The sequence below is a fragment of the Crocuta crocuta genome, unplaced genomic scaffold, assembly GCF_008692635.1.
Source record: "Crocuta crocuta isolate KB4526 unplaced genomic scaffold, BGI_CrCroc_1.0 scaffold337, whole genome shotgun sequence".
Lineage (NCBI taxonomy): Eukaryota > Metazoa > Chordata > Mammalia > Carnivora > Hyaenidae > Crocuta > Crocuta crocuta.
Window position 1 is genome coordinate 4,523,933 of NW_027528873.1, and position 24,126 is coordinate 4,548,058.

At 38.3% G+C, this 24,126-nt stretch overlaps 1 protein-coding gene across 4 annotated transcripts in view; it reads right to left on the minus strand.

Annotated features, from left to right (window-relative positions):
• GK5 (glycerol kinase 5) overlaps positions 1-24,126 on the minus strand; it is an 83,798-nt gene that overhangs the window by 42,132 nt on the left and 17,540 nt on the right. For 3 of the 4 annotated variants that reach the window (XM_077756722.1, XM_077756723.1, XM_077756725.1), the window contains 6 exons: positions 21,201-21,294; positions 16,461-16,592; positions 9,320-9,395; positions 7,729-7,790; positions 7,574-7,647; positions 7,326-7,386 (listed from right to left, as the gene is read on the minus strand). In XM_077756722.1, coding sequence (XP_077612848.1) covers positions 7,326-7,386; positions 7,574-7,647; positions 7,729-7,790; positions 9,320-9,395; positions 16,461-16,592; positions 21,201-21,294 — 499 coding nt within the window. The remainder of the gene's footprint in view (positions 1-7,325; positions 7,387-7,573; positions 7,648-7,728; positions 7,791-9,319; positions 9,396-16,460; positions 16,593-21,200; positions 21,295-24,126) is intronic. The other variant, XM_077756724.1, reaches the window with a different exon arrangement.

The window sequence follows — 24,126 nt, forward strand, 5'->3', positions numbered from 1 at the left end:
TAAATGTCTATGCACCAAATATGGGAGCACCTAAATATAAAAAACAATTAATAACAAACAGAAACAATTTTATGGATAAGAATGTGCTAACAGCAGGGGACTTTAATACTCCACTTACAGCAATGGACAGATCAACTAGACAGAAAATCACTAAAGAAACAAAGGACTTGAATGACACATTGGACCAGATGGATTTGACAGATATATTTAGAACTCTACGTCCTGAGGCCATGGATTCACTTTCTTTTCAAGGGCACGTGGCACATTATCCAAGATAGATCACATACTGGGACATAAAGCAGCCCTCAATAAATATAAAAGAACTGAGATCATACCATGCACACTTTCAGATCACAATGCTGTGAAACTCAAAATCAATCACAGGAAGAAGTCTGGAAAACCTCCAAAAACATGGAGATTAAAGAACAACCTACTAAAGAACGAATGGGCCAATCAGGCAATTAGAGAAGAAATTAAAAAATATATGGAAAGAAATGAAAATGAAAATACAACAATCCAAACTCTATGGGATGTGGCAAAGGCAGTCCTGAAAGGAAAGTACATTGCTCTCCAGGCTTGTTTCAAGAAACTAGAAAAAGCGCAAGTGCAAAATCTAACAGCGCACCTACAGGAACTAGCACCCCAAACCCAGTAGGAGAAGAGAAAATAATAAAACTCAAAGCAGAAATAAACAATATAGAAGCCAAAGAAACAATAGAAGTCCCCTATGACCCAGCAATAGCAGTGCTAGGAATTTACCCAAGGGATACAGGAGTGCTGATGCATAGGGGCATGTGTACCCCAATGTTCACAGCAGCACTCTCAACAAGAGCCAAAACATAGAAAGAGCCTAAGTGTCTGTCAACTGATGTATGGATGAAGAAGATGTGGTTTATCTATACAATGGAATGCCATTACATGGCAATGAGAAAGAATGAAATCTGGCCACGTGTAGCAACATGGATGGAACTTGAGGGTGTTATGCTGAGCGAAATAAGTCAGGCAGAGAAGCACAGATACCATATGTTTGCACATATAGGAGGATAAGGAGGAACTTAACGGAGGACCATGGGGGAGAAGAAGGGGAAAACTAGTGGGAGAGAGGGAGGGAGGCAAACCATGAGAGACTCTTGAATGCTGAGAACTGAGGGCTGATGGCGGTTGGGGGGGAGCAGAAGGGGGGTGATGGGCATGGAGGAGGGCACTTGTTGGGATGAGCACTGGGTGTTATATGGAAACCAACTTGACAATAAACTATTAAAAAATTATATTTAAAACCAACAAAAAAAAACAGAAAATAAAATTTTAATTTTGTACCAGTTTAGTTTTGGTATTAAAATCTATTCATTCCAATCTTAGTCCTGACCACATATACAATTCCTTTCCAGAGATTCCTTTTTCACAAAATTTCTACAGTTATTCTTTCCTTAAAAAAGTACATCTCCATTCCTCACACTTTTTTTTTAATCAAAAACATATATTTTACTTCCCTTGAATCTTCCTTGGAGATGTTTTTCTTATTATTTCTAGTAGTGTTAAGCAACTGGGAACTGTGTGTTATATCAGCATTCTTTTTTTTTTTTTTTTTTTAATGTTTATTTTGCTTTTGTGAGAGACAGAGCATGAGCAGGGGGCGGGGAGAGAGAGAGGGAGACACAGAATCAGAAGCAGGCTCCAGACTCTGAGCTGTCAGCACAGTGCCCTATGCAGGGCTTGAACTCATGAACCGTGAGATCATGACCTGAGCCAAAGTCGGATGCTCAACCAACTGAGCTACCCAGGCACCCCTATATCAGCATTCTTTAGATTGGTAAATTTATAGATATACTTTATAATTTTTAGAAGCATATGCCTTTAAAATTATCCAACGTAGTGCTAATGATGTGGTGCCAAAGGCAAAAGAAAAAAAAATTACATTTCCTTACAACTTATTGCCCATTGACAAGTCCTTGAGACAGGAAATGACCTTCCTCTAGGAACTCAGAGGCCTCAATGATAACACTTTGCTCAGGGCAAAAGGCAATCTTAGCTTAACATTATCCTGACCTCCAGGACCCTGAAAGTCTCCTTTAACATATAAAAATTCTTTTGGAAACTTCCTTTATGTCTATGCCCCAGGATATATGTTAGCAATCATCCTCCAACCATATGGCTCACTGATACACATCTAAAGATACACATCTTAGTCTCATGACTAAGGTTTCACTAGACAGTTGTTTTCCTAACAAAGCTAGTCCCTCAAGGTCCTGGAAACCTTGTTTCCAAAGTTCCTTAGAGACTTATGCTATCCCTAAACCTCTCCCAACTTGAAAATGTAATCAGTTACCTGTCAGTACACCTGTGAGACTCTTTCTGCCCTCAGGTCCTGTCCTCATGCTTTAATAAAACCACCTTTTTGCACTGAAGATGTCTCAAGAATTCTTTCTTGGCCCTTGGCTCTGAACCCCAATATTTCCACATCACTAACACATCCAATTATATTTTAGTTTTTCTGGAATAAGAAGCCACAAGTAGATAAACTTATGTTCAATAATTAATGTTTTAGTGTTTTCTGTTATTTACAAATGATTTAGATATTGATGAATTAAACTTAACTCATTACTTAACCTAATTCAGCAAAATCTTAAGACATTGGGTTACCAAAAAGATTTAGGAAACTATTTAAAAGTTTACCTAAATTTTGGGGGCACCTGGGTGGCTCAGTCAGTTAAGCGGCTGACTTCAGCTCAGGTCATGATCTCACAGTTCATGGGTTAGAGCCAGCACAGAGCCTGGAGCCTGCTTCAGATTCTGTGTCCCCCTCTCTCTCTGCCCCTCCCCCACTTGCACTCTGTCTCTCTCTTTCAAAAATAAAAATAAAATATTAAGGGGCACCTGGGTGGTTCAGTCGGTTAAGCGTCCAACTTCGTCTCAGGTTATGATCTCACGGTTCATGGGCTCGAGCCCCACGTTGGGCTCTGTGCTGACAGCTAGCTCAGAGCCTGGAGCCTGTTTTGGATTCTGTGTCTCCCTCTGTCGCTGCCCCTCCCCCACTCATGCTCTGTCTCTCTCTGTCTCAAAAATAAACTAAAAAATGTTTTAAATATTTAAAAATCGGGGGCAATTCTGGGACTGATAAAGCAATAGGTAAACTCTGGATTGCCTCTAGAGCTATGGTTTTAGTTTTATGAAGATTTGTAAGATAAGGACAGTTGCTTTCAATTCCTCTAACAATTGGGTTGTAACTTACATGACATAGGTTGATCCACCTATCCAACTATATTATTTTCATTTGCTTCATTTTCTTCTAGGGACATGCTTCTAATTTTGAACATTTCTGGTGGTACTGAATAAACCCCTATGGCTGTAAAAGGGGTCCCTGAAGAGGTGCAAAAGATACTACCTTCTCAAGATCCAGAGTCACTCTCAATGATAGTCAAAATAAAGAACCCAAACCTGCATGTCCCAGGAGGGCAAAAAGCCAAGACCAGCCACGCAAAACCAGGCAAATAAGAATGCACTATGTATCTCTGGAAGAAAAGGATTAAGCACCAATGAATTTGAATTTGAAAAGGAAGGGACAATGTGAAATTTTATTTTCCTCTTTGGACTGGATACTACAGACTGAGATTTGGAAGGAACTGATCCTGGTAAGAATTTTCACCCTTTACTCCCTGCTGACAGTGAAGAGCCTGCTTGGGATTTTCCCTCTATCTCTGCCCCTTCCCATATGTGTGTGTGCTCACACTTGCACACTCTCTCTCACAAAATAGATAAACTTAAAAAAAAAAAAAGAAAGAAAAGAACTTTCACCCTTTGCTGGCTTCTGCCAGTTTTTCCAGGATCCCCTCTGCAGGGTCTGGTGTCTACCAGAGTTTCTCCTTGGCTGTTTAATGCAGTGATGTAGCAGTTTTACCAGAAAATTCCTCAGTTTCAACAACTCTAGGAGGGGGCCCTGTGGGTGTCCTCCTTCGAAGGTAAATTCAGGGATGTCTGTAAGGCCATTAATATGGTAGAGTTTGTTTATGGTTGTGTAGTCTTTTCAGAATGGAAAAACAATTCAGACGGAGGATGAGTGGAATGAGTACTACAAGGAGGAAAGAGGGGAGCAGCCTTTTGTTTGGGGTGCCTCTTCTATCTTTATTTTTTCATTAGCCTTTTACAATGAATCTTTTAATGAAACAACTTGGGAATTTCAAAACCTTTTGGAGGCTTCTGCTTGCCAGTTAAAACAAGTGTCCCATTCTGTTTAATTTGGGAATCCTTGCTTCCAAGTGCACTTCTTTTTTGTTTGTTTGTTTATTTTTGAGACAAAGACAGACAGAGAAAGAGAGACAAAGCACGAGCTGGGGAGAGGCAGTGAGGGGGAGACAGAATCTGAAGCAGGCTCCAGGCTCTTAGCTGTCAGCATAGAGCCCAACACGGAGCTCAAACCCACGAACCAGGAGTTTGTGACTTGAGCCAAAGTTGGACACTTAATCGAAGGAGCCACCCAGGCACACCCCAAGTGCATTTTTTAAATGCAATTTATCTAATTGGAATGTTCCCATAACAGCCATTGTATTTCTAGGTTGTAATTTCCTACAACCAAATTCCAGTTTGGTAGGATTCTAGGCACAAATGGAGTTAACCCATATTTTCTCTCCAGCCATATGTAGCTACAAATGGGGTGCCACTCATATTTCTGGCCTTATTTTGGGATCCCTCCCCCAACCTAATGGTTACCAAAATAAGCTTAGTAAGATTCTGCCATTTTTGCAAGATATCTATCTGCAACTTCCAGTACTTAGTTCTTAGATATATAGTAAGCAGGTGTGCCAGAAGGTGGCATGCTTTACTTTTTAGAATTTTAAGATATCATTAGCTAAGGCTTTGAGATTCTTGGAGCTGAACTAATCCCTAAAAGGGATTTTAGGTTGGAGCTGCTGGGTTGGGGATCATGCATATTTTACAGTGTACCTTACTGTATAGAAGTTTTCTTGAGGTTGGTGAGTGAACTTGTATCAATTTAACCCACTCTGTGATCAACTTCCTATATTTTCTTGAGGCGGTGAGCGCTCTAACACCCTTTAAATGCTCAACTTATGCCCACCAATTTTACAGGTTGTCGGCCTCTGAGAGCCCTGACAGCAATAGCTTCTATCTACATAAAACAAGACAAACATGTGCACCATAATGTATTAGCAACAACCCAGAGATGTTGCTGTGTCCCGGTCAAGAGAAGGCCCTGTGCTCACCACCACCAATTCTTGGGGAACCTTGGTGGGGTTTTCTAACAATTCAAGGGAAATTGTGGTCTGAAAGGCTAGGGATTTGGTTCTGGGCAGACCCTTTTGTCAGCTCAGTCAAGCTCCAGGCAAAACTGCCAGCCCTGGGCATAACCTTCTGGCAGCTCAAGCTAACCCACCCTGTAAAGGAAAGCCAATTAGATTGCAGGAGCTTGAATGCACAAAGAGCAGAGCTCAGAACCAAGAGGGAACTTACCCACAGCCCTCAGAAACAGCGAGAAAGACAGTGAATTCAAAGGGTGTGCAGGAAACCATGCCTGTGTTTCTTGTTGTCCCTGAATGCTGCTGGAAATTCACTTTGGATCTTGTCACTGCCTGCCACCAAATCTGTTTAATAACACAAACTTTAAACGAGTAAATTTTAAAGTTCTAATTAGTTTTATTAAACAATTCATGAATCAGGCAGCATCCCATCTAGCAAGCAGTGGGGGCTGCTAAGAGCTACAGAGAAAGAAATTTTTTTTTTTAGTGTTCATTTATTTTTGAGAGAAAGAGATAGAACAGAAGCAGGGGAGGGGCAGAGAAAGACAGAGACAGATCTGAAGCAGGTTCCAGGCTCCGAGCTGTCAGCACAGAGCCCAATGTGGGGCTCAAACTAAAAAACCGCGCGATCATAGCCTGAGCGGAAGTTGGATACTTAGCCGACTGACCACCCAGGCGCCCCAGAAAAAGAAAGATTTTTAAAGGTAGAGAGGGAGTGGAAAAAAGAAAATTATTAGCAACAAAAAGTCATTGTTTTAGAGAAAACTAGCTTCCTAAGGGAAATGAAAGGGGTCTCTCAGTAAATTTTGTACGGCCGATGGAAAATTCCCATGCTGACTAGTTAAAGGTTACATTTCTGGGAGCTGAAACTGTTAGACTAGCTAGTATTAAGTCTTGGTTTACTATTTGGGGCCTTTGGTTTTCTTTCTTTTTTTTTTTTTAAAGATTTTATTTTAATTTTGTTTGTTTTTGGGGAGAGAGAGTCAGGGAGGGAGGGAGAGAGAGAATTTTAAGCAGGATACAGGCCCGGTGTAGGGCCCATCGTGGGGCTTATCTCAGGACCATGAGATCATGACCTGATGCTTAACCAACTGAGCCAGCTAGGGGCCCCAAGATTTTATTTTTAAGTAATCTCTACACTCAATGTGGGGCTCAAACTTACAGCCCCAAGATCAAAGGTCTCGTGCTCTACTCACTAAGCCAGTCAGGCAACCATCTTTTTAACAACGTACAGCAATATTATAAGGACAAAATTTATCTGAAGAACACTTTGTCACTAACATTCAGTTCTTCCAGCCATACCTCATCTAAACCTGTGCCTACCATTAGGTTGAAGAAGTCTAATCCTCTCTAAGTGACAAGGAATTTGTAACTTGGGAATTAAATTCCCTTTCCCTCACCCGATTCCTCCATCTACTATGGCAACCAACCATCTAGGGAAAGACAGTCTATATTTTCTGCTTAAGCTATTATAGGAAATCAAAGTCAAGGTCAGAGTTTCAACACAGCCCCTCCACCAGCTGGTAAATCCTTGAGATTCTCTAAGTTCTAGCTCTTTCATCCAGACAGAAAGAGTACAATCAAGAAAGAATCCTCAAAAACCTCAACCAGCTAATTTTTCACTCTTCCAGTTTCTCTACTGGTACATACTGGCTAAGAATTTTATACAACATGAATATAACATTCTTCTTTACTTTAAATTGTTTTGTCACCATTTGGTTACACTGTATCAGATACAATAAGCATTGGCTCTATCCCTGATTTTTGTCTCAGAGTATCAAATATAAACCACACATTACTCAGAATATAACATTTTTTAAAAAGTAAGTTTTCTGAAAAGCCATACATATAAAATTCAGGAAAGATCATAAACTGCTTTCATGTAAGGCCCAATGAACCCCTTTCCAGAATACAAAAAATACTTCTGATTATAATCCAGAGCACTTTTACTTAAAAAGAAAAAAATTAATTTTATTCTGTAAGGACTTTCTATGTCTCTTAAATCTAATCCCAACTATTCATATATATTAGTTACTTTATACTATACATAGAGAAACCCTCAAGTTTTCTACTTACCAAGGCCACTATTGGTATAGGCACACCAAATATCTCTTCGTCCACTGATCCAAAATTGTGGCTTCAAATAAAATTGATTAAAGAGTCAGTTACAGCTCTAAAAATATTAATTCTAAAATGCAACAAATTGATTTCCGCATAGTCCAAAAAATTATATCATGGATATACAATCATCTCAGCAAATAATAAAATGCTTTCCCTACTAAAGCAAAATTTTGCTGGTTTCTGTATCTGATGTCCATTCTTACCTCGTATCCTTCACAGGAGGCAGGAGAGACAATGGTATTGAAAGCAGGGAAGTCAGGAGCCCACTCCAACACATCTGAGTATAAAAATATACCATCAGAATCCAAGCAAATGATATAAAAATTGGTGATTGAAAAGGAAGGGAAAAAAATCTTACCTTAAAAGGGTCAAACATCCCAGTTGTGCTGGCATTTGAAAAATCTGTGGCAAATTCAGAACCTAGATTTACATTGAAAATAATATATTATCAGGTAGTGTCAGTCAACAACTATCCCTAGTTTATAAGTTAGAGCTTTGGCCTCAAATTCATTCAAAAATATGTATTTCCAGTACAAAGTCTCCAAAGGAATTACCCACTTCATCTTTTTGAACTTTTACGTTTACAAAACTACTTTCATATACATTGTCACATCATGACCTCCAGTTTCAAGATAAGGGGTTCAAAGATGCAAGTGAATGCCTGTAGCTGCCTAGCTGCAAAGCTGCCCACACATTTAACTCGTCTTACCACTTTTGAAATTAAGACTGTTTCTTCACTTTCTATTTGAGGTTCTACCACAATTTAAAAATCACCCTTTTTTTCCCCTAACGTTTATTTACTTTTGAGAGAGAGTGTGTGTGTGTGAGCAGGGAGGGGCAGAGAGAGAGGGAGACATAGAATCCAAAGCAGGCTCTAGGCTATTAGCTGTCAGCACAGAGCCTGACACAGGGCTCGAATCTACGAACTATGAAATGATGACATGGGCTGAAGTCGGATGCTTAACTGACTGAGCCCCTCAGGTGTCCCAAAAATCACCTTCTTTGGGGTGTCTGGGTGGCTCTGTCAGTTGAGTGTCTGCCTTTGGCTTAGGTCATGATCTTGTGCTTTGTTAATTCGAGCCCCACATCAGGGTGGCTGCTGACAGCACAGAACCTGCTTCTGATCCTCTGTCCCCCTCTATCTCTGCACCTTCTCTGCTTGTACGCTCGTTCTCTCTCTCTCTCTCTCTCTCAGAAATAAACAAGGGGTGCCTGGGTGACTCAGTTGGTTAAGCATCTGACTTCGGCTCAGGTCATGATCTCATGGTTTTTGAGTTCGAACCCTGGGTGGGGCTCTGCTGACAGCTCAGAGCCTGGAGCCTACTTCAGATTCTGTGTCTCCTTCTCTCTCCTCTCCCACCTGTGCTCTGTCTCTGTCTCTCAAAAATAAACAAATGTAAAAAATAAATGAATAAATAAATAAAGCATTAAAAAAATAAAAAATAAAAATCCTCTTGCAAATTTAAAAGTAATGTAGCCTTACTATTGCATGAAGTTACTGGGGTACCGAAGAACAGTATATTTGAGATATGGAAGAAGAAAAAGTAACTTCTATTTTTTTAGGTGAAACATTTCTAGCAGTCAAATTTCAGTTACATGGGGGGTTTTTGGGTGGTTCAGTGGGTAAAGCATCCAACTCTTGATTTTAGATCATGAGGTCATGATCTCATGGTTTATGAGTTTGAGCCCCACATTGGGCTCTGCATTGACAGCTCAAAGCGTGCTTGGGATTCTCTCTCTCCCTCTCTCTCTCTGCCCCTCCCCCACTTGCTCACTCACAATAAACATTTAAAAAAAATTTCAAATCACAGGAATCTACTCCCGAAGCCAAGACTACACTATATACACTGTATGTTAGCTAACTCGATGATACATTATAAAAAAATAAGTAAATAAAATACAAAACATATTTTCAGTTACTTAAGATAGATCAATCAGACCATCTTTACCTTTTGTGAGCTTGTGTAACAACCAGGTATCAATTGTCCCAAAGCAGCAATTATCTTCTTCAACTGCCTTTTGCACCTTAAAAACACAATGGCACAAAACTGACTCAAAGAGATTAAATTATTAAGTACACAATTAAATTTAATCAGTAAATGCAATATAATCCCATTTTTTATAAGAATGAATATATACAGGGGCACCTGGATGGCTCAGTCAGTTGAGCATGTGACTCTTGGTTTCAGTTCAGATCCTGAACTTATGGTTTGTGAGACTGAGCACTGCACTGGGATTCTCTCTCTCTCTGCCCCTCTCCCCTGCTCATGCCCTCTCTCTCTAAAAAGAAATTATTTTAATTAAAAAAAGAAATATATCTATAAAGAAACTATTTTTAAAACATACCCCCAAACAGTTCTAAGCAATTACTATAAGGTATAAAAGGCTTCGATTTTACATGAAACGTGTGTTAGCTTTGTGATGAATAAACAAAGTATATATACATGTTTTTAGACATACAAATATCTCTAACTTATTTTTAAGACGTCTAAAACAGGGGATGGTACACTATGACCACAGTTCAAATTCAACCCATTGCCTAACTGTACAGCAAGTGAAGAATGGTTTTCAAATTTTGTAACTGTCGAGGAGGCACCTGGGTGGCTCAGTCACTTCAGTGTCCGACTTTGGCTCAGGTCATGATCTCACCGCTGGTGGGTTCAAGCCCTGCGTTGGGCTTTGTGGTAACAGCTCAGAGCCTGGAGCCTGCTTCGGATTCCGGGTCTCCCCCTCTCTCTGCCCCTCCCATGCTCATGCTCTGTCTCTATTTCTTAATAATAAATGTTTAAAAATTTTTTAAAGTAAATTTTATAATTGTCTTTAAAAAGAATACTTTGTAACATATAACAAGTACATGAAATTCAAATTTCAGTGTCCACAGATAAAATTTCTTAACTATTTTTTTAATGTTTATTTATTTTTGAGACAGAGAGAGACAGAGTTTGCGAGGGGGAGGGGCAGAGNCTACCATGTTATAGAAAAAATTTGCTAATCCTTAGTATAAAGCATGCCACAGGAAACAAAAGTATCAAAAACTCTTTAAAATAGCTAATAGAGAAAATGAAATACTTGTCAAAATATCATTATTACTATTTTTTTTAAATAGGCTCTGTGCCCAACATGGGGCTCGAACTGACAACCCTGAGATCAAGCATCTCATGCTCTACCAAATGAGCCAGCCAGGTGTCCCAAGATATTTTTTTAAAGATATATTTTTTTTAATTATTATTTTTTTTTTATTTCTAGGAGAGAGAGAGAGAGAGAGACAGCGTGAGCAGGGGAGGGTCAGAGAGAGAGGGAGTCACAGACTCTGAAACAGGCTCCAGGCTCTGAGCTGGCAGTCAGCACAGAGCCCGACGCGGGGCTCGAACCCACGAACCGCGAGATCATGACCTAAGCGAAAGTCGGACGCTTAACCGACTAAGCCACCCAGGCGCCCCTAAAGATACTATTAATATAGTGAAAACAATGCCCTACATCACACTTCACCACCTTTCTAACTCTTATTTATCCATCAAGACTAGCATTTCCTGGCTTTGCCAAACTCGCTAAATTCCATATGGCCATTATCTTACAACGTCATTACTTCCCTACTAGAGTCCTTAGCCTTAAGTAGCTTACTACTTAAGAGTAAGAACTAAATTGCATTCATATTTATAAGCCCAACACCTAGGAGGGTTCCTGGCATATAATAGATGTTTTAAAAAATGCCTCCTAAATAAATAAGATAATGGGGTGCCTGGGTGGCTCAGTCGGTTAAGCGTCCGACTTCGGCTCAGGTCATGATCTCACGGTTCGTGGGTTCGAGCCCTGCGTTGGGCTCTGTGCTGACAGCTAGCTCAGAGCCTGGAACCTATTTCAGATTCTGTATCTCCCTCTCTCTCTGTCCCTCCCCTGATCATGCTGTCTCTCTCTCTCTCTAAAAAATAAATAAAACGTTAAAAAAAAGTTTTAAAAAAATAAGATAAAAAGAATGGCAAATGAATACATTTAAGGATGGATTATATTTCAAAAGTAGAAAGGATTAATAAAATGAAAACGTGACATATATTCCAAAGAGGAAGTTATCTGTAGATTATTTATAACAAGTATTTTAAAGATTCCATTCAAGTATGGAGTGCTTATTACTTTATTTCAAACTCTCTTTAAATTTAGAAATTGCGATTCTAAAATTTGTTCCAGATTAGACAAAAGTAATTTCAGTGAGTAGCAACAATGCCTGGCAAGTAGTAAATTCATCTGTTCATTCAAAAAATATTTGAAAGCCCGGTCCTCTGAGAGGTAGTAGGTTGATTTGAGGCTATCAAGAGAGTTGATATTAGGACTTCCCAAGGTAGGAGGATCAAGGTCGATCCTCCATGCTTTGGGATAAGACTCCAAATGACTCTATTCTATGACTAAGGGGAAACCAGAAAGACAGGCTCTCACAGGAGCTGCAACTCAGTTTTAAGTCATTTCAATCACTAAAGTGGATTGAGGTAATCCTGGTGTCTAGAAAAATGGAAGAAACAAACATAAATCTTATCCAGGGCAAGAGAGTGCTATGTTAAGGCTCTCATAATTTCTACACACAATTTTCCAAATACTATGTCTAGCTGATATACATACATATGCATACAAATAAGTAACTAGGCTCACCGAACTCATCAAGTTGTATATATTAAATATGTTCAGCTTTTTGTATGTTAATCACACATCCATTAAGCATTTTAAATTTAAAAGAAATGCAATAATCAGGCATCTGAGGAAACAAGAGAACATGAAAATAGAAGAGAGGGAAAGACAGAGTCCAGAGGCTACAGACACTAGAATTAATAGTCATGGACTTTAAAATACCGTATTAATTATGTAAAGATAAAACTTCTAGAACTAAAAAATTAATAACTTAATGGATGAGTTTTAATAGCACATTAGAAGCAACTTAAGAAAGAATAGATATGGGAGAGAGGTTAGAAGAAAATATCCAGAATGAAGTACAAAAAGACAAAAGAATGGAAAATATGAAAGCGTGAGAGACAAAAGGGACCTTTAATGAGAAGGTCTAACATGCATATAATCCAGTTTTCTAGGAGGAAAGGAGATAAAGAGAATGGACTAGAAATGACTTTTGAAAATAATGGCTGCAAAATTTTATTATCAACAGAAGCAATAAATTCAAGGTTTGTAGGGTTACAAACCTCAAGTAGGCTGCCACTCCTAGACAATAGGTGCAGAAAATGTACTTGATAAATTCAACTTCCACTAATAATAACAAGTCTTGGAAGGGACACGTAGGTGGCTCAGTCAGTTAAACATCTAACTTCAGTTTAGGTCATCATCTTCCAAGTCGTGAGTTCAAGCCCCACATTGGGCTGTAGGCTGACAGCTCAGAGCCTGGAACCTTCTTTGAATTCTGTGTCTCCATCTCTCTCTGCCCCTTCCCTGCTTGTATTCTGTCTGTCTCTTTCTCTCTCTCTCAAAAATAAACATTAAAAATTTTTTTTAAAAAGTCTTAGCAAACTAGGAATGATAGAGAATTTCCTTAATTTCAGAAAGGTTATCTTTTTTTTGATGTTTATTTTTTGAAAGATAGCACATGCGAGAGTGGAGGAGGGGCAGAGAAGGGGACAGAGGATCTGAAGCAGGCTCTGTACCAACAGCAGCAAGCCTAATGTGGGGCTTGAACTCACAAACTGTGAGATCATTACCTGAGCCAAAGTCAGACAGATGCTCAACCGACTGAGCCAACCAGGTGCAAGAAAACCTACTACATGGGCACCTGGGTGGTTCAGTTGGTTAAGCATCTGACTCTTGATTTCAGCTCAGGTCCTGGTCTCACAGTTCCTGGGCCTGAGCAGTGTGTTGGGCCCTGCACCGACAGCACAGCACAGAGCCTGCTTGGATTGTCTCTTCCTCTCTTTTTGCCCCTTCCATGAGCACACTCTCTCTCCCAAAATAAATAAATAAACATTTAAAAAGAAAAAGAAAAAAAAAAAACCTACTACATATTCTTACTAAATGGTGAAATGTTGAAAGCTTTTGTTCCAAGATCAGGAATGAGAAAAGAATGTATGTGGCCATCCCTTCTAGACAATATATACTAGAAGTTCTTGTCAATGTTTAAAAAGAAAAATCATATTTCTTTATCATATTGTTATGTTAAAGAATTACAAATTAAGCCAGTGAGATACTACCTCACACCTATTAGAATGGCTAAAATCCAAAACTGGTATCAATTGTTAGCAAGGATGTGGAGCTCTCATTCATTGTTGGTAGGGGTATAAAACAGTGTAGGCACTTTGGAATACGGATAGGCATTTTCTTGCAAAGCTAAACATAGTCTTATCTGATCTAGCAATTGCACACCTAGGTATTTACCCAAATATGCTGAAAGTTATGTTCATAAAAAAACCTGCACACAAACGTTTATAGCAACTTTATTCACAAGTGCCAAAAATTAGAACGAGCACTGTCCTTCAACAAGAGATTGGATAAACGAATTGTAACAATCTACGCAGTGAAATAACTAACCAGTGACAAAAAGAAATGCGCTACCAAGCCATAAAAAGACATGGAAAAACCATTGTGTTGTTGATTTTTTCAACTGTTTTTCTATTTTCTGTTTCATTAATTTTCATGCCAATCTTTATATTTCTTCCCTTCTGCTCCTGTGGGTTCAGTTTGCTATCTTTCGCCAGTGTTTTAAGGTAGAATGTTAGATGCTTTGTTAATACAGTCTGTATACATGGGGCACCTGGGTGGCTCTGTCGGTTGAGTGTCCAGCTTTTGATTTGAGCTCAGTCATGATCTCACAGATTGTGAGATTGAGCCCTGCGTTAGCCTCTGGGCTGACAGCTCAGAACCTGGAGCCTGCTTTGGATTTTGTGTCTCTTTCTCTCTCTGCTCCTCCCCTGATCACACTCTGCCTCTCAAAAAATTAAAAAAAAAAAAAAAAAGTTAAAAAAGTTTTTTAAGTATACTAATTTCCATATTTTTAAAATTTTTTAATGTTTTATTTATTTCTGAGAGAGAGAGGCAGCGTGAGCAGGGGAGGGTCAGAGAGAGAGAGGGAGACACAGAATCCGAAGCAGGCTCCAGGCTCTGAGCTAGCTGTCAGCACAGAGCCTGACATGGGACTCGAACCCACGAACTGTAAGATCACGACCTGAGCCGAAGTCAGACGCTTAACTGAGCCACCCAGGTGCCCCTGATTTCCATATATTTTTGAACTCCCCAAATTTCTTTCTGCTAATTATGTTTAATTATGTTTTTAAGAATTTCATTTTATTTTAATGTTTACTTATTTATTCTGAGAGAGAGAGCAAGGATGAGCAGGGGTGGGGCAGAGAGAGAATCTCAAGCAGGCTCCACATTTTGACAGAAGAGAGCCCAATGTGGGACTCGAATTCAGGTGAGATCATGGCCTAAGCTGAAACCAAGAGTCAGAAGATTAACCAACTGAGGCACCCAGGTGCCCTATAAAGATTTTATTTTTAAGTAATCTACACCCAACATGGGGCTTTGATGCCCAACCCTGAGATCAAGAGTCACATGGTCCACCTACTAAGTCAGCCAGGAGCCCCGTATCTGTTAACTATGTTTAACTTCATTCATTATCAAAGAAATATTTTGTATAATTTCAGTCCTTTTAAATTTAGTAAGGCTTGTATTATGGTGTAGCATGTGATCTATCCTGGAGAATACCACATGTGCACTTAAGAATGCATATTCTGTTATTATTGGAGATCTCTATAAAAGGTCTAGTTAGTTTATACTGTTGTCCAAGTTTGCTATTTCTTTGTTGAGCTTCTGTCTAATTGTTTTATCCATTATCAAAGTGGAGTGTTGAAGTCTCCAACTATTACTGTTGAATTGTTTATCTTCCCCTTTAATTCTGACAATTTTTGCTTCATTTGTTCGAAGCACTGTTACTACATGCATATATGTTTATAATTGTTATATGTTTCTGATGGAATGACTTATCATTACAAAATGCTCTTCTTTATCTCTCGTAACATTTTTTGTGTTAAAGTCTATTTTGCTAATATTATAGCCACTTAGTTTATGGATGCTGTTTGCATGAGAGATCTTTTCCATCCTTTTACTTTTAACTGATTTGTATTTTTGAATCTAAAATATTTCTCCTATAGACAGCATACAGTTGGATCTTCTTTTTTTATCAGTCTAAAATCACAACAAGAGATCATGATTTATGTACCAAAATGGCTAAAAAAAATCCCTGGTAATATCAAGTATGATAATAAATCAAATAAGAAGTCCTCTCATTGACTGACATTGACTGACAGTAGGTATGTAAACTGTCAAAAACTGTGGGAAACCTTTGACATTATCCACTAAAGTTAAAGATATACATATCCATTCATGCCCTAAAAATTCCATTCCCATGTATAGATGTAGCAGAAATGCATTTATATGTACTGCAGTGACAGTACAATTTATAATAGCCCCAAACTAGAAATAACTCAAATGTACATGAACGAAGGGATAGAGATAGAATCATACACTGAACACTAAATAGCAATGAAAATGTAAGAAAATTAATTTATGCCCAATATGGGTATATTTCACAAATATAATGTTAAAAGGTGTCAGACACAAAAAAATAAACATGAATTCCATTTATCCAAAATTCGAAAAAATTCAGATAAAACGAAAAGATAGTGTTAAGAAAGAAACACATCTGATACACAGTTTCACAACGTTCTGTTTCTTGATGCAAGTAGTGTTACACAGGTGTTTTGCTCCACAATGTATCACTGACTGGTATATTTGTGTTTGATTGGGTTTTCTGTATATGTTATAACTCATAATAAAAAAGGCTTAAAACAAACTAAGATTCCTTGTATTCTATCCCAATATGTAGTGGACATAATTTTCCCTCAAATAATCAAATTACTATCTTTATTCCTTTAATTCTTTTTTTTTTCATTATATTAACCACTTTATTCTTTTGTTTTATTGTTTCTTTTTTTTCTTAGTTTATTGTCAAGTTGGCTTACATATATCACCCAGTGCTTTATTCCTTTAATTCTGTATTTCCTGTCGTCTACACCCACACACATACAACGCACACACAAAATCTTTCCTTACCTCAACCAGGTTCTGTAAAATCCAGGCCAATCTCAAAGAAACATGCTGGTTTGTGAAACTGAACAAACTGACTGCTAAAAATCGTTTATTTCTAGTGAAAAGGTGTAGCAGTCGGCAGGAACTCTGTATTAGCTAGTAGGAAAAAAGATATTTTAGGAAAATGCACTTAATGGTGTTTGATATTTCTATATTAATTCTACACATATGAAAATAAACCCGATAACAAATGATTCAACAACTTCTAGTGTTCTCAGCACCTAAGAAAATGAAGTAAAGCAGTATTACCCCAAGTGGACGACATTTGCATTCTAACATATGAGATATAACACATTTACTATGATCTTCTTTAATAAACACAAAATGCTCAAGATAAAATCTTTTAAAATAAAAGGGAGAGGGACGTCTGGCTGGCTCAGTCAGAGAAGCATGTGATTCTTGGTCTCAGGGTTGTAGGTTTGAGCCCCACACTGGGTGCAGAGATTACAAAAAAAAAAAAAACAAAACAAAACTTAAAAAATAAGAAAAAGGGAGAGAGTAAAGGCATAAGACTATATTCCTATTAGAAATATATTTTTAGGGGCACCTGGGTGACTCAGTCAGTTAAGCATCCAACTTCAGCTCAGGTCATGATCTCACAGTTCATTGGTTTGAGCCCCAAGTCAGGCTCTGTGGTGACAGCTGCTCAGAGCCTGGAGCCTGTTTCAGATTCTGTGTCTCCCTCTCTCTCTGACCCTCCCTGCTCACGCTGTCTCTCTCTCTCGCTCTCAGAAGTAAATTTAAAAAAAAAAAAATTAAAAAAAAGAAATATATTTTTAACGAGGTAACTATTAACCCATAAAGGATATTCCCCTACACATTAAGTACCTAAAATTGGGATGTATGATTTCACTGGACACTACCTAAACTTAACAAAATCAAAGATGAAATATATATAGCTTTAAATTTACTTTTTAGTAAGCAAAATCTTTAATTAAAAAAAAAGCCTCTCACAGAAAATCTGCTTTGAGTTTTAAGGTTTGTAATACATAGTAAAAATACACACACACGCACACACACACACACACACACATCAAAAATAAAAACTATCCTGCCACCGACTACAAGAATGGAGACGGACAATTCAACTTTTGAGCCTCATGTTTTACAGAATATTCACTTATAGAGAATTTACCCCCTTCTTGCATTTTCTCCTCTGTTATTGCCCATTCCTTCCCTAAAAAATAAGGGTGTATTTACTAAAGATGGGTGTATTTACTGAAAGATGGGTGTATTTACTAAAATAAGTGTAACAATCAAGAGAATGTATAGACTCAATTCTCTCTACACTTCAGTTTTGTCTTTTTTTTTAAGTTTATTTATTTTGAGAGAGGTAAAGAGAGAGCATGGGGGAGGGGCAGAAAGAGAGGGAGAGAGAGAGGATCCCAAGCAGGCCCCACACTGTCAGTGCAGAGCCCCATGTGGGGCTCAAACTCATGAACCTATGAGAGCATGACCTGAGACGAAATCAAGAGTCAGGAGGCATTCAGCTACCTAGCCATCCAGTGCTCCATGTCCTTTTTTTTTTTCCTCTTCTTTTTGGTGAAAGCACTTAAATTCTACTCTTAGCAAATTTTAATTATATAATACAGTGTTATAAATTACGGTCATCATGTTATACATTAGATCCTCAGACCTTATTCATCTCATAACTGAAAGTTTGTACCCTTTTAACTTCCTTTTCACCTTATTCCATGCTCAAACTTCCTGTTTCTACATATTTGGCACTGTTTAATAAAAGATAAGACATCCTTAAAGTATCTAACGGGACCACCCATAATCCTTCCTCTGATGTGTTATATGTTAAAGAATGCTTCAAACTGAAAGAAGTTTTTTCTCCCTTAGTACACTATACCTTCCTCTATTTAAAAAATTAGATTTAATCTTTCAGGGATCTTCTATTAAAATGCAGATACCTGGGGTCAGGGAGCACACAAAATTATTAAGAGTTCTAATACCTGTACTTTTTTCTTAAAGTTTATTTATTTATTTTGAGAGAGAAAGACAGAGAGCACATGCAAGTGGGGGAGGGGCAGAGAGGGAAGGAGAGAGAATCCCAAGCAGGTCCGTGCTGTGGGCTCAGAGCCCAAAGTGGGGCTCGGCCCCACAAACTGTGAGATCATGATTTGAGCTGAAATCAGGAGCCAGAAGCTTCACTGACTGAGTCACCCAGTGCCCCTAACACCTGTACTTTTAATTCACATACAGTTAACATTTTGTTGTCAATGTCCTGGTTGTGACACTATGCTATAGTTTTGTAAACAGTTACATTGAGAGAACCTGCAGAGCCTATAAGGGATCCCTGTATTATTTCTTACAACTGCATGTGAGTCTATAATTGTCTCAATTAAAATTTCAACTGAAAAAAATGTATGTCTCAAAGTCTTTGAAAAATGATAAGTGCTGTGAAAGAAATAAAGGACAGAGACTGGATTGGGGGCAGGGGGTGAAACTACTCTGTATAAATAGGATGGCAGGAAAGGCCTCACACAGAGGAGGTGGCAGGTGAGCTGGGCCTGGAAGGATGAGAGGAATCCAGTCCTGAAGGCAGGAGAGCCCCTTGCAGGTACGAAGGCCTTAAGGTGAGAGACGGCTTGGGTGCTACAAGAACGGAAGCAGGCTCGCAAAGCTGGGGCTGAATCCTCAGCAGCTTCTGGGAAAGGGTCAGAGTTGTGGATGGGGCCAATCCATGGTAGGGAGTTAGGATTTTATGCTAAAAGCAGAGAAGCCTTAGCAACCATCAAACAAGCATCAGAACAACAGCGAGAAGAAGCATGGCTGCTGGGAAGACTGGAGGAAAACAATGGTGCCAGGAGATTGCCAACACATTTTAGTTACTTCACTTTGTTGCCTGGAGCTAAACGTGGCTAAACTGATGACTTTGGTGCCATCTCTGGCATGTACACCCTAAGCATTTCCAGGAGCCTCAGTCAATAAACCATAAGCATCTAGGATAGGACGGGTGCAGGGTGGGGTTCCTCCACTGGCAGGACAGTCCCTGGAAGAGCATGTGCTAACCTGTAAGAATCCATGCACATTTTTCTCCTAAGAGAAGCCAAAGCTTACATGATGCACATGTTCAATATTGAGTAGAAAAAGTGCTTTAAACACTGAGTTTTGTGCTTGAAGTCAATTTTTACTATTCTTTTTTTTAATGAGAAAGACAGAGACAGAATGTGAGTGGGGGAAGGGCAGAGAGCGAGGGAGACCCTGAATCCAAAGCCGGCTCCAGGCTCTGAGCTGTCAGCATAGAGTCTGACACAGTGCTCAAACTCATGAACCGAGAGATCGTGACCTGAACTGAAGTCAACCACTTAACTGACTAAGCCATCCAGGAGTCCCTGAAGTCAGTTTTATATCATGATTTGAGATTTGGTGTTCATATTACAAAAGTAAATGTTTTCAATGTCATGACTTATTTTTAAAGGAATAAACGTTTTAAACCTCACTGATTAACCTAAGAAAAGCTTGATAAATTGACCAACTTAAAACTAAATTATACATTAAGATGTAGAACTATACATTATAAATTAGTGTCACTTAATTTTTTAAATTAAAAAAATTTTTTTTTAAGTTTATTTATTTTGAGAGACAGAGAGAGTGAGTGGGGGAGGGGCAGAGAGAGAGGGAGAGAGAAAATCCCAAGCAGGCTCTGCACTGTCAGCACAGAGCCTGAGGTGGGGCTCAAACTCACAAACCATGAGATCATGACCTAAGCCAAAAATCAAGAGTCAGATGCTTAACCAACTGAGCCACCCAGGCACCCCTATAAACTGTATAATTTTAAATTATACCATTCAAAGTTCATGACATTTTGTTATACTCATTTTCAGCTCTTTACTCCCTCCCTCCTGTAAACAGCATCTCTCAGTACTCACTCTGACAAATTATTAAAGCAAGGTACATCTTCATTTATTAAACTAACAAAAGAAAAACCAATGTGGGTGACATTATGGCAAAAGTGTTTCTTTCACTCATGCATTACTGTCATATTCTATAATATATTCATATTTGTTTTCATATAAAATTAATGTCTCCAAATAGTTGTTGAGTAAAATCAATGCTCCAGATATGCCTTGCAGCACCATTCTGTACAAGCACCCTAACTGAAAAGGCACTTAGCTGTGTGGTATTATAATATGTAAAACTGCAATATGCAATATTAATTATAACATCACAGACTGCAGATCTGGCCACATTTGGAAAACTGTCTTACCCTATGACTCAGTAATCTCACACTTATGTTGCCACCACCACTGCTGTCACTGTCATAGTCAGGATCACTATTATTTGCTACCACGATGTGATAGGCATCAGGTGAAGAGCTTGTGGCCATCAGCTAGTTATGTGTCTCAATATCCATTCTCCACTTTTATAACAAAAGATGATGAAATCTGGACATTTCTCTATTTTTTCTGGACATGGTCTACTTCTCCAAGAATGGCAATATGAATTCTCACTCAACATGAGAAACTGTGGTTTATCCTAAACCTCAGGTCCTCCTGAAGTGTAGTTGTTAAGTACCTTAGTCTACCACATGTACTTCTGGGTAGCTATGATTAAGTTTCCCTGATGTGAGGAGTGTATATCTGTGTATTCTCTTCTCAACATTCCAAAACTGCTCAGGTAGGAGATTATACAGTTAAGAGACATTTACAGGGAAAATAGTAATATCTAAATCCCAGAAGATAAGAAAAAGTTTACCTTCATAATGAGTGAATTATTCCAAGATTTTACAAGCTCAATGGCTCTTAGATCTTGCCAACTAATGAAGTTGTGAAAATGATTTCCCGTTTTCCTAAGAATGATAAAAAACAGTATTCTGAGACTCAATATAAATCAGAGGCTATATTAAATAACAGTATTCTGAGACTCAATATAAATCAGAGGCTGTATTAAATAAAAGATCTTTCACAAGAGAAAACAAAATTAAAGGCAACACTGGAATCTCAAAGTAGGATTTAATTAGATGGGGCTTGCCGAATGATTTTTTCATTTTATAAACTGAACACATTTTGTAACAATTATAATGTGGTAAGTAATATGATGTAATGTGGTAATATAATGTGGTAAGTAACTCTACATCAAATTCTATCAAAAAAGATATTCTTTTTAAAGCAGTACAATGTGCATATGTCTACAACAAAACCCATCTAATGAAACGGCCTTTAAAGACTTGGTTACACACTTTAAAAAGCAAGAAGCCAATGCTTCCTCCCTTCATTTTACTTGATACACACAATCATATAAAAACATATGTACCTACACAGAAGAGCTGAAATATTGCCTGAACCTATTTATATACCTCTCAACTTTAGGACTGGCTTATCCACTGGTAACCTACCAAGTTTATCAAAATTTGTTCAATAAGACAAAATTCAACGAACTCTGGGTCAACACTACAATATAAGTACAGAACTAAGAAATACCATAGAAATAAATCATTTTTCTTTTTGGTTCCTGCAAATTCAAACACTGATATCTAATAATCTTCAATATCCAACTCAAGCTTGCTTTCTACCCTATTTCAGGTGCCCTCCTGTGTGAGTTTGACCACATTCAACTCCCTAGACTGTTATTTCCCATATTTCTTAAGCAGTCCACACCCATGGGCACATCCTCAATTATATTACCTGGAAACATTCGACACTCGAAATTTTAACATTCCAATGTATTAGTCAACACATTTTGCTACTCTTTCAGTTCTCTCAGTCTTACTCTCTAAATACCTTCCCTTCAGGGGCACTGGGTGGCTCAAGTCGCTTCAGCATCCAACTCTTGGTTTCAGCTCAGGTCATGATCACACGGTCTCATAGGTTCACGCCTGGCTCTGCACTAACAGTGCAGAGCCTGCTTGGGATTCTCTCTCTCTCCCCGTCTCATTCTGTCCTTCCTCCACTCGCGCTATTTCTGTCTCTCTCAAAATAATCTTAAGAAAAAAATAGCTGGTGCACCTGGGTGGTTCAGTCGGTTAAGCGTCCGACTTGGGCTCAGTTCATGATCTCACAGTTTGTGAGTTCAAGCCCCACGTTGGGCTCTGTGCTGATAGCTCAGAGCCTAGAAACTCCTTCAGAATCTTTGTCTCCCCCTCTTTCTACCCCTCCCATGCTCATGCTCTGTCTCTGTCTCTCAATAATAAAAATATTTTAAAACTTTTAAAAAATAACTTATGTTCAAACTCACTGTAACCTTTAATCCCTCAAACAGTCCCTTGTCTTCCTACCAACCTTTCTCAGGCTTCCATCCTTTCCTGAATCTGATGATCTAGCACACTCTCTACCCTGTGACTCTCTTTTTAAAAACTGTGGTAAAATATATAACATAAATTTGCCACTTTAAGCATGTTTAAGTGTGCAGTTCAGTGGCATTAAGCACATTTCACAATGTCATATATTACCATCACCGTTATTTCCAAACATTTGGGTTGTTTCTACCTCCTTGCCTTTGTGAATAATGCTGCTATAAACACTGTTATGCAAGCACCTATTTGAGTCCTTGTTTTCAATTCCTTTGGGTATATGCCTAGGAACAGAATTGCTGGGTCATAATGTAAGTCTAGTTTTTGAAGAACTGCTGAACTTTTCCCCACAGTGCTGCACCATTTACACTCTGCCACCAGTATACAAGAGTTTCAGTCTTTCCACACCCTCACCAACACTTGCTGTTTTCCATTTTTTTAATTATAACCATCCTGGTGGGTGTGAAGTGGTATCTCACTGTAGTTGATACATGTTTCCCAAGGACTAGTGATACTGTACAGAATCTTTTCATGTGCTTATTGACTATTTGTATATTATTCAAGTCCTTTGTCCATTTGTGAATTGTGTTGTTTGTTGTTTTTGTTGACTTGTAAGAGTTCTTTATATATTCTAAATATTAATTTTTTATCAAATACATGATTTGCAAATAAATATTTTCTACCATTTTGTGAGGTTTCTTTTTCACTCTCTTAATAGTGTCCTTCCCCTTCGTTTTTCACCTGTACTAATGAGAATCACAGCATTCACCTACGTCATGAACATGTTACTCCTTTTTCCTTCAGTGATCCAAACGGTGACCATTATCATTAGCACAAATGTAGTCCTCTATCCTAGATGGAATTACAAACCAAACACACAAAGATGCACACCGAGACACACACCTTCCATATTACAGGCTATAGTCAGTTTCCAGAAATCTAACTACACATTTAAGACACCAATGAATGTAAATTTTTCCGGACACATTTTTTTAAATCTCAGACTCACAACCCTGAGATCAAGACCTGAGCTGGGATCAAAAGTCAGATGCTTAACTGAAGGAGCCACCTAGGCACCCCACAGACATATTTTTAAAATGCAAATTGTACATTATGTCAAAACAATTTCAACATGGCTTTATTTTTTTATTTATGATTAAATTTGGAGCAATTTTTATGCTTCAGAGACTTCCAGCAGTTAAGAAAATTAAAGAAAAATTAGTTGTCAAAAATATGAAAATATCTTAATGATGTTCTCTGATGCATAAAAGTTTTTGATATTGATGAAGTCCAATTTATCTATTTTTTGTTTTATTAACTGTGCTTTTGGTGCCATTTAAGAAGTCAATGCTACAAAAAAAAAAAAAAAAAAAAAAAAATAAATCTCAATAC